Raw genomic sequence first — 14,505 nt, 5'->3', positions numbered from 1 at the left:
GGGCTCAGGCCGGTTTTGGGTGTGCGCCGATTTCATTTTACCACAGGCCCTTTTCCCGTCCCATTTAAAAAAAAAAAAAAAAAAGTGTTTTTGTAGATGCGGTAAAAACTGACCCGGCGTGTGCCCAATACATATGCCTACACTACCACAGGCCACTTTTTACCAAGGCTTAGTGAAAGGACCCCTTAGTGAACCAAGGTAAGAATTTTACAAAGTGTTCATGAGACAGTATGTAGCTAGTGTTTGGCCAAAAGTAATGGAGTAACATGATTTAATTTTACTGCCGTGTTTTGTGTTAATTGTAGATGTTAAGTTCTCCTTTTGTGTGAACTGGAATAAAGAGCATTACATCTGATTGGAATGTGGCTGCTCTTTTTGAGACAGTAAATGGCTTCCGATTTGTTGGTCACGGCTTTCTTTTTTATGTTCATTGTTGACAGCCTCCAAGAGACATATGAAGCGAAGAGGAACGAATTCCTGGGTGAGCTGCAAAGGAAGGAGGAAGAGATGAGGCAGATGTTTGTGATGAGGGTGAAGGAAAAAGAAGCAGAGCTGAAAGAAGCAGAGAAGGATGTAAGATATTTCCCAAGTAAATCCATTTGTATTCACAAGTTTTAATGCCGGCAAAAGCTTGAAATTGCAGTTATAAAAATTGGGCTGCTTTCCTTTCTAATGTTAAGATGCCCCTGTCCTTGGAAACTTAGGAATTTTTTAGTTGGAGAAAATGTGTTTAAAGCAGTTGGGGAAAGTATGCAGACCATGGCTCATGGAATTCTCACACAGTAAAAAGGGAAAGGCAATCCTATGTGTAAAATCCAAACATGAAAAAGTAGGGATGCATGAATAGCCTTCTAATCCAACCACAGAGCCGTAGATAATGCTGAAAATCTTTCATTGATGAATATCAGTAAATATGCAAGCAGACTTGACACAGACCTGTGTTTCGGCGTGCAGTGCCAGCTTCAGGAGTCATGTACCTTGTGGCTGGATTGGAAGGCTATTCGTGTGTTCTTACTTTTTCCTTTGGTCATGGAATTCTCCGCAACTACTCTGTGTGTGTTGTGTAGTCTGTAAGTGCACTGCATTTGTTTTGTGTGTGTGTGGGGGGGGGGGGGGGGGGGGGGTACTGGAAGCAATGGAGAAGTTTGTGGGAGGATAGTTGAAGGGGAGGGGCAATTTGCTGGGTGCTGGTGGTGCAGTTGCAGGGGAGTTTGCTTTTGGGAGTAGAACCAATTTGCATGGTGGTTGGGCAGTTACGGGGGAGTAGTTTCAGGGGAGTAGATTTTGTGGTTGGGGGAGTTTACAGATAAGAGAGTTCAAAGGGTGGTAGGATAGTTGTGGGCAGTTAATTTTTTTAAACTGCAGTTTACAGATTGAGAGGGTCTTTTACTAAAGCTTAGCTTGCGTTATCTGTAGCAGGGGTCTTTGTATGCCTATGCAAACTAAGCTTTAGTAAAAGGCCCCCTAAGTCAGCTGCTGGTAGTATTTAGAGGGTGGGGCAGTTTGGGGGTGGTGGTTCAAGGGCTATTTTTCAGGTAGGAGCAGTACGTTGGGTGGGGTGACAGTTGCAGGGGTTAATATTTGGCTTGTAGGGGTGTAGTTTTTTTTGGGTGGGGGAAATATGGTCTATTAGAGAATGGGGCAAGGAAGTTTGAAAGGTAGAATTCCCTAACTTGTTCATTCTTTGCAAGTTTGTATTCTGCTGAAGCTAGAACTCCTAATGCATTTGAAAAGGTCATTTTTTTGGAGGGGGGGAGCTTATTTCTCTGGAAACTCTAGTCAGATTTGGCCCATTTTCAAATCAGATGTGTCCTTGTACTGGCTTTTCCCACATGCCAAATTTTACCCCATTTCATTAAGTTTTCTGGTAACTTATTTTGCCCCAGATGGAAAGAATGTGTGTCTAACTTCTGTTAGGTTGGAAAGAATTTTTTTTAAATGCCCTCTCAAATAGTGCCGATTAGGTAAAGCTGACTGAGGGCAACAGGTTCACCACCTAATTCTGAGTCATTAAAGTGCAGAAATTCAGAATATGATTTGGACCTTCTGGTTTTTTTTTTTCTTAAGTGCACCAAATGGACAACCATTTGTACCAGTTTCAGTAGACTAACAATGTATGATTATTGTTCTATTACAGTCCAATAATAACTAACTGAAAATGCTTCCTCTTGTTCATTCCTTCCCTCTCCCACCCCCAAGATACTTCCTTTTCTCATCTTCTCACCCACCCACACCTGGATTATAACATTTTCTTTCCTCCAGGGACCAGTAGTGCACTTCACACTAATTCCTCGACTACCAGTATCCAGTGGAATTAAACCATTACCTCTGCCGTCTCTGTACCACCCTTGCCCTACCTCCTCTCCTTTACAGTGTTTGCAGCACTGGCTTGTTAACTCGTTGTCACTTTGGTACTTAGTTCTTAATAGTTCAGATGAATACATACCTGGTGATAAAATTCCATAGTGGTTCCCAAATCTTCTGAAATGCTACCCATATCTCCCATTTTACTTCAGTTCATGAGTATTTTCTCCATTAACATGAACTGAAACAAGTTTCTCTATTGTGTTAAATTTGGAGAATTTGCAATTTTAACAAAAGATATTTCTATATTGTCAACAACGCTCTGTGCAATAATCACACATTCTTCTTAGAGTGGTCCCCCAGCAGTAAAAAATCAAAGAGCAACACACACCCATCTGATATCACATGGAGATCCATTCTCCAGATATTAAATAACATGTATCCAGTAGTCCTGATTTAGCATGCGTTAAATATTAGAGGCGCTAATGTATTCCTATGGGCGTCTGTAACATTTAGCGCATTCTAAAAACATAAGCGCACCTTAGTAAAAGACCCCCATAGATAGATATAGGCCCTTGTCAAAATTTTGTATTGTTCCAGTTGCTCCACATTCATGATCACTTCAAGATATCCCTTAATCCCCAATGAATCACTTCAGCTGTAACTGGAATTCCAAAGTCCAACATTCAGCCACTTTCTACAGTCCAAGAGGGGGTAGGCTTGCATAAAACACTAAAGTACCACCCTTTTCACTGTCCAATATAGGTATGCTTAATCATTCCTTACATCCATCATTAAGATCTTGTGCAGACATAATGTCATACTTGTATGCCAGGGAAAATTTACCAGTCGGCTGGTAAGACCCTTCTAACTCTTCGACTAACAAAACCCTGGTGACCTCATTAATCACCTGTCCCTATGTGATTTAGCAGTTCATGTGGAGCAGAAAACACATCTTCTAATATTGAACAAACTTTATTCCACACAGTCTCGAACATGCATGTGATTTAGACGTTTTCTAGTCCAGTGGAAAAATATCCTGCTGATCGTTCTGACCAGGAAGTCCTTGTTTGCATGAAAGGTCAGCCAGTATATTACCTCCTTATTAATGTCCATACTCTGACATACCTGTTTCCACATATGCAACAGAGGATTAATTATCACACTATTCTAAATTTTCTGAGGAAGTTGGGATGCTGTAGCATGCAGGCCATAGACCAAATGTATTTTCCCAAGACCATAGGTTATGAATTGCTGTGTCCCCAAACCAGTCTCCCAAATGCCTCATATGATATGCCCTATTATAAAACTCAATATCTGGTAGTGCCTTCCCAACTTTCTTCTTAGGCTGCATAAGTTGCTGCAGTTTAATTCTAGCCTTCTCCCCCTTTCAGCAAAAATTGATGTAATCTTACTTCAAGCTCTGTAACCCTTCCTCTTGAGGGAGAAGGGTAGTATTTGGAATATAAAAATCATTTTAGCACTGTAATTATTTTATATAATAAAATCTCCCTATTAGAAATACTGGGTATGAGATCCAATTTTGTAACAACCTTTAAATAAAATCTCTTCAAAACCCTCTTCTGGGCTTAATGCTTTGCAAATGAATTTGCTATATCCTTACTTACCATACTCTTTTTCCCTGTTCCATCTTGATTAGCGCTAAAAGTTTAGGCTGGAGCCATGGTTTAGTCATCCATGCTAATAATTTGCCTAGCTTATTTCTGTATCAAAACTCGTTTTTATAGTAGGGTTAAACTCCTTTTTTTTGTGTGCTTTCACGCCACAAGATCTTTAAAGCTACTTGAATGGCTGAAAATTTCTTATTTTCTTTCATCTGGGTCCTTTATTGACACTCTCCATGTCACTGTTTCACTTAGACAGAGCCCTTTGTGAACACAGTGTTCTTTTGGCTGTTCTTTATTTAGCACTTCCACTTTGCGTTCTGAGTTGTGCTGAAGTTTTACATTACCTGACCCCCGAAGAAGGTTTTTTGCCGAAGCACGGACCATGTTGGGTCCCAATAAACTTGTATTGAAGCTCCTACTCGTTGTGCTGGTCATTTGGATTTGGTCGTCTTCCTCCCCTGGTCTGTTTTGAAAAACTCATCTTCATCATTAGCGGTGGGTAAAATTATAAAAAAAAGTATCTGAGAATGCTTTCTGTTGATGAGCCATTGTCTGTCATACAGTGGAAATTTTAACTTGAAAGGTCTATTCAGGTCAGATATATGGACATGGCAGGAGAGTGCTGAAGTTGGACATTTTAAATGTGGATGATGTGCTGTGTGTGAAATTATGATTGAAGGAAATTCCATGCATTTATCTAGGAGGCTGGTTATACAATTGAAACAGCATACAGATTGTCTCAAAGAATGTGATTTATTTTCTAAGGTGTCCCTGTGGATTTCTTTATGTGGGACAAATATCAAGGCAGCTCAAAAGTTGTCTTTTTGAACATTGTTGTAATGACATTCATCAAAAGGGCACGTTCCTTTTCGGATTTGAGATGTGGGGTACTTGAAGTGTTGGTGGACACTAAGTATAGATGTGATGTGAGATGTAGACGTCATAAAAAAAAAAAAAACATTGGATTGATTTGCTCAAGACAGTTTGGCCTCAGGACGTGAATCAGAAGATAGAACGGTTTGTTTGTTGGGTTTTTTTTTTTAAGCTGGTGGAGTTGTTTTCCGGAAGTGATACCGAATGTGGATATAACAGCATTTTTTTATTTTTGTTTTTATTTTTTTAGTCTGGGAGCCATGTTTGGTGAAATGTGCACTTGTTGGAAGTTTTTCTTCCCCTAAAGCAGCCAGAAGGTCTGGTGAAAGAGGGATCCTTGTCAGGATTATGCTTGTGTTTGCGTGATTGTGAGAGTGTTTACAAGGTGGAAGCTGATCTGGAACTGTTCCTGGAGCTTTGCCAGTTTGGATTTTACAAGTGCTACTTTGGATAAGAGCAAGAGAGCAGATAAGCAAATTTCTCAATCTGCACTTCCCCAGCTGTAAACGACTAAAATACAAGCTGATACACGCCACCACCTTCTCTTACAGGAGCACGCAGTTGTGGAATGCACTACCTACAGCCCTGAGAACCATTGACGAAATAACTAACTTTCGCAAATCTTTGAAGACACATCTCTTCAATAAAGCCTACAAAGAGAACCCATAGCCTTACAAAACTACCTCACCAACCCACCCCAGTTATTAAAATCCACCATCTATACTATCCGCCCAACACCTTCCTTCTCTCTTCCCTTTCTTAATCTCTGTATATTACTAATTGTATCTGATATCTTGGAATGACTATGTCATAACAAAACTCTGTAAGCCACATTGAGCCTGCAAATAGGTGGGAAAATGTGGGATACAAATGCAATAAATAAATAAGTGTTTTTTCCTAGTACATGACTTCACAGGATGGTTTTTCACTGTTAATTCCCCTTTTAGTTTGAACTGTTGGAGTTTTCTTTATGCTGATGAGATTTATGATAACTATTGAATTGTGAAGTAATGCTGCTACATAAGTTTGAGGCTGTTATTCTCCATCTATTTTCTTTACAGTATTAAGGAGTTGTACCAACACCATTCTTAAGTATGCTCTTTGGCAATAGTAATTGAGCCCTGTTCACTGAAAGCAAGGAAAGCCCTATTCCAATATCAGAAATGCTGCTGCCCACTCCAGACACAAGTTTTAAAACCAGTTTGTGAGAAGAAGAGTACATGAGAAAAGAGCTTGCTACTTCACCTCTCTCGCAGTCATGGTCTCTGTATCATAAATGCCCCTCTACCAGAATAAAACTAGTGCAGATCTGGAGATTTGAGTTCATCTCAAAGCCAGACATGGGTAGTTGGATCCAAGAGGCTCTCAGTCAAACCTGGAGAGGTGGAAACCCTGTCCACCGGACAACACCACCAGAAGCATAGCTCTTTTCCAGGGAAGAAAGCAGCAAGGAAGCGCCCCTTTGTGTGCAGCTATGGAAATGGCAAAGAAACGACCATACCATCAGCTTCTAAACCCTGGCTACATCAACACCTGAACCAACTGTCAAAATGACAGCCATACAAAGGTACCGGACTTTTTTCTAGTAATATCTTGGTTAATAAACGTAAGAACTTGGTTTCAAGGCCCACAATATAGGATACTGTTACTACCAATTACCAGGTGTAATCTGAGAGGATCCTGTCCCACTATGGGGAGACACAATAGATCTTTAAGCAGAATCAAGATAACTTCTCCTAGACATCTAAACTTCCCAGATAGAAGTCGAGCACCCAAGTGGTACAAACGGAGAACACATAACACAAAGCACCATCTGATAACCGTCAAATACAAGGCCAGTGAACGAGACTTGTATGTACCAATACCAGTGGGGTACATAAATGCACACTCAGCAATAAGGTAGAACTCATGACGTCATGGCTAGAAGAGGAGCAATTAGGCCTAGTTTTCATAACCGAGACCTGGTTACATAGCAAAGAACACCCAGCAGTAAATGACCTATACCCACCAGGTTATGATCTGATATGCTTGGTAAAGAACACAAAAAAAGGGGGTGGGGAAGTAGTGATCTTCTATAGATCCTTTTTCAATCTGAAATTGATATCAGAACACAGAGCACTCTCCCTAGAGATCTTAGCGTGAACTATCTGAGATGCATCATATCAAGGTTGACTCTGCCATGCTCTGTTTTTTCATCTACCTGTGAGCTCGCAAGAGGCACAAGCAGACTTCATGGACTTTATCTCCAACATATGTACATCCCATGCAAAAGTAGTCATGATAGGAGACATCAATATTTACCTAGAAAACCAGGAAATCACAACTCCAAAGATATTACTTTCTGGCATCCTGGGATTTTGAATGACCTGGAGCCACCTCCTCTTATAAGGGTCACTTGTTAGATCTATTTACACAAACATTTAGAGCATATAAATTTTAGCATAACAGATAGCAGTTGGATGGACCACAGTAAATTAATCTTCATTCTAAAATGGAAAGAGATAGGAGAAAGAAGCGAGAAACAGAACAAACCCTCAAACCATCGCAAGGGGAAAGATCAAAGCAGACAACTTCTGGAACACAATAACAAATGACTCAGAAGGACTAGACTCTGAATCGGACTACTTCTTAATATCCTGGGATTTTAATAGTAGATCCATCCTGGATAAGATAGCACCTAAGAGGTGCAAAAGAAAGCACAAATTGGGTCAACCAAGAGATATTAAAGGCCAAAAGGCTATGTAGGGAGCTAGAGATTTAAGACAAGTTGGAGAAAGGCAGTGAAGACCTACAATAACATCATTCAACAGGCAAGAAGGAACTACTATGAGCAGCAATATATTGGAACAGGCCAGCCAATCACTACAGTTGTTCAGCTTAGTAAATAAATTGCTTGACACAGAAGCAAGTATCATCTTTAAATTAGACACCCCCCCCCCCCCCACATACACACAAAAGATTTAGCCACATATTTTGCACAAAAAAATAGACAAAATCAGGTCAGAATTACCCACTCCAAAGATTCATGTTGACAACTACTTGGAAATACTAAATTGGCAAACTGATCCAGTATGGGCAGATAAAGATCTTGGTCTTCTTTCGAAACATCATCGATTTGCTGAGGTTCAAACCTTATTAAATAAATGTGTGAAATCTCACTGTATACTGGATGAATGTCCTAATATCTTAATGAGAGATGCACCCATATGGTTCACGGAGATACTGACACAACATTTTGCTTTTTTGCTCAACAGAGGATATTTCTCATGTCATAAAGCAAGTATCATGCTGACACCACTCCTCAAGAATTCCATGATTATGAAAAATGATGTAACAAACTATAGACCAGTGACTTCCCTCCTAGTCAGTCATGGAAGGGGTGGTCTCTCAACCACTAATGGATTATCTACCCCGATATACAATACTACACAAATTTCAATCAGGATTTAGATTACAGCACAGAATTTGTATTAAATTCCTTTGTGAGCAAAGTTTAATAAAAAGAGTTACGTGTAGGTAGGTCAGTCTTAGTTTTACGGTTTGACATGTCCAGAGCATTCGATGTATTAAATCATGACATACTGCTATACTTGACAGCATAAGGATAGGAGGAACAGAGTTGAGTTGGTTTAATGGTTTCCTTAAAACATGATCTTATCAAGTTAAAATGTCAATCATTTCTTCTTCATGGACTCCAAAATGTGAAGTGCCACAAGGGTCACCATTATCGCTCATTTTATTCAACATCCTAATGGCTCCCCTAGAAAGGAAACTAGAGGAAAGTGGCTTAGAGACATATATGCAGACCATATCATGATTTACATCCCTTTTATAGGGGATATCCAAGTATAAAAGATCAAATTCAGTCAGGACTAGACATGGAAACGTAGGCCTTTACATTTAGATTGAAATTTATACAAAGAAAAGACTAAATTTCATAATATATAGCCCAATCTGCCCTACTTCCCCAATTGACTTCAAGTTAGACACTCACAGCTACCCATTGGAAAGGAGTATAAAAATCAGAATCATAATAGATCAACACCTAACATAAGATCAGCAAATACCTGCAGTAGCCATGAAGGTGTTCAGGACACTCTAGAAACTGAGGAGAATAAGAAACTCCTTTTCTGCCACGTTATTTCGTTTACTGGTACAATCACTGGCTTTATCCCAAATCGACTATTGTAATGTTGTATATTCCAGATGCAAAGAATCAAGCTTAAAGAAATTGCAAATGTCACAAAATACCACAGCATGTCTGATTTTCAAGTCCTCATGTTATCAAAGAATGACTCCCCTGTTTCATGCACTACATTGGCTCCCCGTAAAAGCAAGAATCCAATTTAAAATCACAGCTACTGTCTTTCAAATACTAAATGGATTGGCCCCTGATTATATGTGCCCACTAATAACTTTGCCTTTACGTAATGTCATGCTGGTGGTCAGAAGCTATTTACTATTGCATCTACCCAGTTGTAGGGGAGTAAAGTATAAGTCCATCCATGCCACAGGTTTTCCTTATCTTGCATCTAGAATGTGGAACTCACTACCAACAGTCATCAGGTGGATAACCAACTATTTGCACTTTTGCAAGGCCCTCAAATCAGTCCTCTTCAATAAATGCTTCACAGACCATGGTTAAGCTACCAAGCTTAATATTAGCACATGCAGAGAGACACATGGTAACACTTGCCATGTAGAACCGTCAATCATTCATCATTCCAATTGGACCACTGGTCTGGGATGGGACAGACAGTGATTTACGGTTTAATCGGATGTGACTGTTCATTTCTCTGTTCCTCCTGAACAAATTACACATGCTATTTTAATGAAGTGACTGTTTCAAAATGTTCGTTGAGCTATTAGAGTTTTATCGGATGTGACTGCTTAATTTGGGGGGAAGCACTGATTTTTGGAAAGCAAGGTGAGGATGCCATCTGGCCTATCACAGATTTCCCTGGCTGCATCCAGCTGATCAGATCCAAGTAGTTTTATGAAACCTGGCCCGAGTGCCTACCCAAAGAGCTTAGCTGGCATTCTGAACTGGTGTGAGTGGGACCAGGATTACATACCTGTCATCAAGCACATTTAGGATTTGATGAACAGCTGATATAGACTAGTACTCCACTGGAGGGGTTGGGGGGAGGGGTGCCCCCTTAATCCTCCAAATGCCCTAAATGCCAAACAGGTAAGGGAAACTGGTCACTGTGATGGCTTCGGGTTAATATCTTGGTTATGTTTCCAAGGTTACAAAGATAACCAATTATGTACCAGCATATATACCTGGTATGTTGCCATTGTACAATATAACCGGTTATGAGCTGGCTTTAAACTTCTCAATATTGTATGTTTATTTTTCTAAAGTGGATGTTTATGCTGTATTTTTCCTGTGTTCTAGAACAGGTAGTTTGTGAGCAGATTCTGTTCCAAAATACTGATGAAACTTGAAACTCACTGACCAGCAGGTCTCAATTCCTTCTTCTGTCTAAAATGGGGCTGCCCATGTACCCCCCAACAGCATAAAGGTGTACTGAGAGCCCCAAAATAATGAAATGTGAGAAACCTTTCCAGCTGTATAAGAATGTGGTTCTGTTCTCTCCTTTTTCTTTTTCCTGTCCATGTATGAACAGCTCCATGAGAAGTTTGACCATCTGAAGAGGACTCACCAGGAAGAAAAGAAAAAGTTGGAAGACAAAAAGAAGGAGATTGAGGACGAGGTGAACATTTTTCAGAAGAAGAAAGCAGCAGCTCAGCTCCTCCAGTCACAGGCTCAACAGGCTGGGTCCCAGCAAGCCAAGAAGGACAAGGACAAGAAAAAGTAAGCGCTGCACTGTGGCACTCGCCCAGCTCTCAAATGATTTGACTTTTCGTTTCCTGTTTTTTTTTTTCCTTTTTCTTCTTTCATTTGGGTATCTTTTTTTTCCATTTAACTTTTATTTGTTTAACAGTTTAGTGTTTGGTTTTTTTTCTCTTGATGAGACTGGAAACTGGTCCTTTATTTTTCTAAAAAGATTGGCAAAATGATAAAAAAAATTTTCTCTGCATCTAAGAAAGCAGTAACATTTTTTGCAGCTCTTTATTGGGTGTCTTCGAGCACAGAGGAAATGATATATACAAGTAAGTGGTTTCACATCTGCGTATATATAAACATAACCAAGACAAACACAGTTTCCTCCAAAAATCTAAACATCCTAGCCAGAAAGCTAGTCAGTTGTACATCAAGCAAACTCAAATATAAATTTTTAGTAGTAGCATTTTTATTAAAAGAACAAATTGGGCCTTTATGTGTCGTGGTTGCACAAAAAACAAATAGGACCTAGTCATCTTAATGACAAAATTAAAACCTAGAAATAAAGGTTAATAAATTGTACATTTTTCTTTTCTTTTACGGTGATACTTTTTTTCATTAGACTCTTAATATGTGTTAAGGCCCATTTGCATAGAAGGTAGAGATTGGAATTCAGACAACAAGGTAGGGATGCAGAGCCTTTTCTAAAGCACTTGCAGGAGTGCGTGTGTAATTGCTGGCACACACAGCAGGAGCAGCCATTTTAGAAATAAACAAGTGGATAAAATGAGGGTCATGAGCCTGGCAGCTTCCACATGTAGCTGTCCCATTTTACAAACCTAGATGTATAAATGCTGCCAACTTAGGGGTCCTTTTACTAAGGTGCGCTGAAAAATGGCTTCCAGTAGTGTGGGTTTTGGGCACAGGCCAATGCATTTTTTTTTAGTGCGTCTGTGAGAGAGGCCTTTTTAAAACTTTTGCGGAAAATGGATATGTGGCAAAATCAAAATTGCCATGCATCCATTTTGGGTCTGAAACCTTACCGCCAGCCATTGACGTAGCTTAAAGTCTCACGCGGTAGCCGGGCAGTAATGACCTACACGTGCCAAATGCCACTTGGCACGCATAGCTGACGTGCACCAGAAAATAAAAAAATATTTTTTGGGCGCGCATAGCGGAGCGTGCTCAAAATGAAATTACCACAAGAGCCACGCGGTAGCCGTGCAGTAACTCCATTTTTGCATGCGTTGGGCGCGTGTAGATGCTTACGTGGCGTAGTAAAAGGGCCCCTTAGTGAGGCCACAGTTTTAATCAGGTTTTGTTTTAAAGGCAGAAATAAACAGTGGGGGATTAAGGGTTGCCAGGCGGCCAAACCTTTTCCAGCCCAATTCATGCCCAAAGGTTTCCCAAAAATAGTCCAACAGTTTTACATCAAAAATAGCTATGTGAGGAGTGTGGGGGGAGGGAGGGGAATCTTCCATTAAGATACTGTTGTACAGGTTTATCACCTAGCTAAATCTACGCAAATAAAAACCCCTGTCAAAACAATTTGCATCAAAAACTTCAATGATAATATGTTTTCAAACTATCTTTATTTTTCATTTTCATAATTAGACTTTTAAAATACCTTTATATAAGCACTTAGCTTAAGTATCAAGATCCCAACAGGAACGGTGAGCAGACACAGCGCTAGAACATCAACCAACCTGTGGGCCGTGGTGGTGAAACCCGCCCAAAAAGTCGTGACCCATGACTTTTAAAAATTACTGCGGGGAGCTCTGTAAACCTGCCCAATTCAACAGGCAAACCACAGACTAGAAAATGACACGGGGATAAAACTTGTCCCCATCCTCGCCCCATCCCCATGTGCTCTGTTTTCATCTGCAGAAGCCTCGAACACTACTACTACTAGTTATCATTTCTATAGCACTACTAGATGTATGCAGCGCTGTACACTTGAACATGAAGAGACAGTCCCTGCTCGACAGAACTTAGTCTAATTAGGACAGACACAGGACAAATAAGAGATAAGGGAATTTAGTAGCGCTATAGAAATAAGTAGTAGTAGACGTCGAAATAGTATCAAAAATATGCACATTTAACAGCACTGTAGAACAATCATATAAAAAAAATTATCGTATGTCAGTACAATACAAGCAATACCACTTTCATAAGTACATAAGTATTGACATACTGGGAAAGACCAAAGGTCCATCAAGCCCAGCATCCTGTTTCCAACAGTGGCAAGTCTAGGTCACAAATACTTGGCAAGATCCCAAAAAAGTACAAAACATTTTATACTGCTTATCGCAGAAATAGTGGATTTTCCCCAAGTCCATTTTAAAATGAACTTTTCCTTTAGGAAGCCGTCCAAACCTTTTTTAAATGCCACTAAGCTAACCGCCTTTACCACATTCTCTGGCAACGAATTCCAGAGTTTAATTACACGTTGCGTGAAGAAACATTTTCTCTAATTTGTTTTAAGTGTCCTACATTGTAGCTTCATTGCATGCCCCCTAGTCCTAGTATTTTTGGAAAGCATAAACAGATGCTTCACATCTACCTGTTTAACTCCACTCATTATTTTATAGACCTCTAGCATATCTCCCCTCAGTCGCCTTTTCTCCAAGCTGAAGAGCCCTAGCTGCTTTAGCCTTTCCTCATAGGGAAGTTGTCCCATCCCCTTTATCGTTTTTGTCGCCCTTCTCTGCACCTTTTCTAATTCCACTATATCTTTTTTAAGATATGGCGACTAGAATTGAACACAATATTCAAGGTGCGGTCACACCATAGAGCGATACAAAGGCATTATAACATCCTCATTTTTTTTTTCCATTCGGTTCCTAATAATACCTAACATTCTATTTGCTTTCTTAGCCACCTCATCGCACTGAGCAGAAGGTTTCAACGTATTATAGATGACGACACCTAGATCCCTTTCTTGGTCCGTGACTCCTAACGTGGAACCCTGCATGACGTAGCTATAATTCGGGTTACTCTTTCCCACACCTAGATCCCTTTCTTGGTCCGTGACTCCTAACGTGGAACCTTGCATGACGTAGCTATAATTCGGGTTACTCTTTCCCACATTCATCACTTTGCACTTGCTCACATTAAATGTCATCTGCCATTTAGATGCCCAGTCTCCCAGTCTCATAAGGTCCACTTGTAATTTTTCACAATCCTCCTGCGATTTAACAACTTTGAATAACTTGTCATCAGCAAATTTAATTACCTCACTAGTTACTCTCATCTCTAGGTCATTTATAAATATGTTAAAAAGAAGCGGTCCCAGCACAGACCCCTGGAGAACCCCACTAACTACCCATCTCCATTGAGAATACTGACCATTTAACCCTACTCTCTGTTTTCTATCTTTTAATCAGTTTTGAATCCACAATAGAACACTACCTCCTATCCCATGACTCTCCAATTTCCTCTGGAGTCTTTCATGAGGTACTTTGTCAAACACCTTCTGAAAACGCAGATACACAATATCAATCTGTTCACCTTTATCCACATGTTTGTTCACCCAGTCAAAGAAAGGTAGTAGATTAGTGAGGCAAGATTTCCCTTCACTAAATCCATGCTGGCTTTGTCTCATTAATCCATGCTTTTGAATATGCTCTGTAATTTTGTTCTTAATAGTCTGTACCATTTTGCCCGGCACCGACGTCAGACTCGCCGGTCTATAATTTCCCGGATCTCCTCTGGAACCTTTTTTAAAAATCGATGTTACATTGGCCACCCTCCAATCTTCCAGTTAAACAGCACATACTGGCTAATTATCACTTCACTGTCTTAAGTTTAGCAGCCAGATCGGACCGCCTAAATAGCAGACCTATCTTTGGCTGGTAGAAACTTAACCGGCCAGCGCTTAATATTACCTTGGCTGGTTACGTTTAAGCC

At 40.1% G+C, this 14,505-nt stretch overlaps 1 protein-coding gene across 6 annotated transcripts in view; it reads left to right on the top strand.

Annotated features, from left to right (window-relative positions):
• The window catches only part of SEPTIN11 (septin 11), a gene marked incomplete at its 5' end in the record, with an annotated part of 103,225 nt that overhangs the window by 63,688 nt on the left and 25,032 nt on the right, over positions 1-14,505 (top strand). For all 6 annotated transcript variants that reach the window (XM_030190574.1, XM_030190572.1, XM_030190573.1 and 3 more), the window contains 2 exon segments: positions 441-573; positions 10,439-10,626. In XM_030190574.1, coding sequence (XP_030046434.1) covers positions 441-573; positions 10,439-10,626 — 321 coding nt within the window.

The sequence above is a fragment of the Microcaecilia unicolor genome, chromosome 2, assembly GCF_901765095.1.
Source record: "Microcaecilia unicolor chromosome 2, aMicUni1.1, whole genome shotgun sequence".
Lineage (NCBI taxonomy): Eukaryota > Metazoa > Chordata > Amphibia > Gymnophiona > Siphonopidae > Microcaecilia > Microcaecilia unicolor.
The sequence above is the reverse complement of the archived record's forward strand: the minus strand, read 5'-3'. Positions and strand labels throughout refer to the sequence as shown.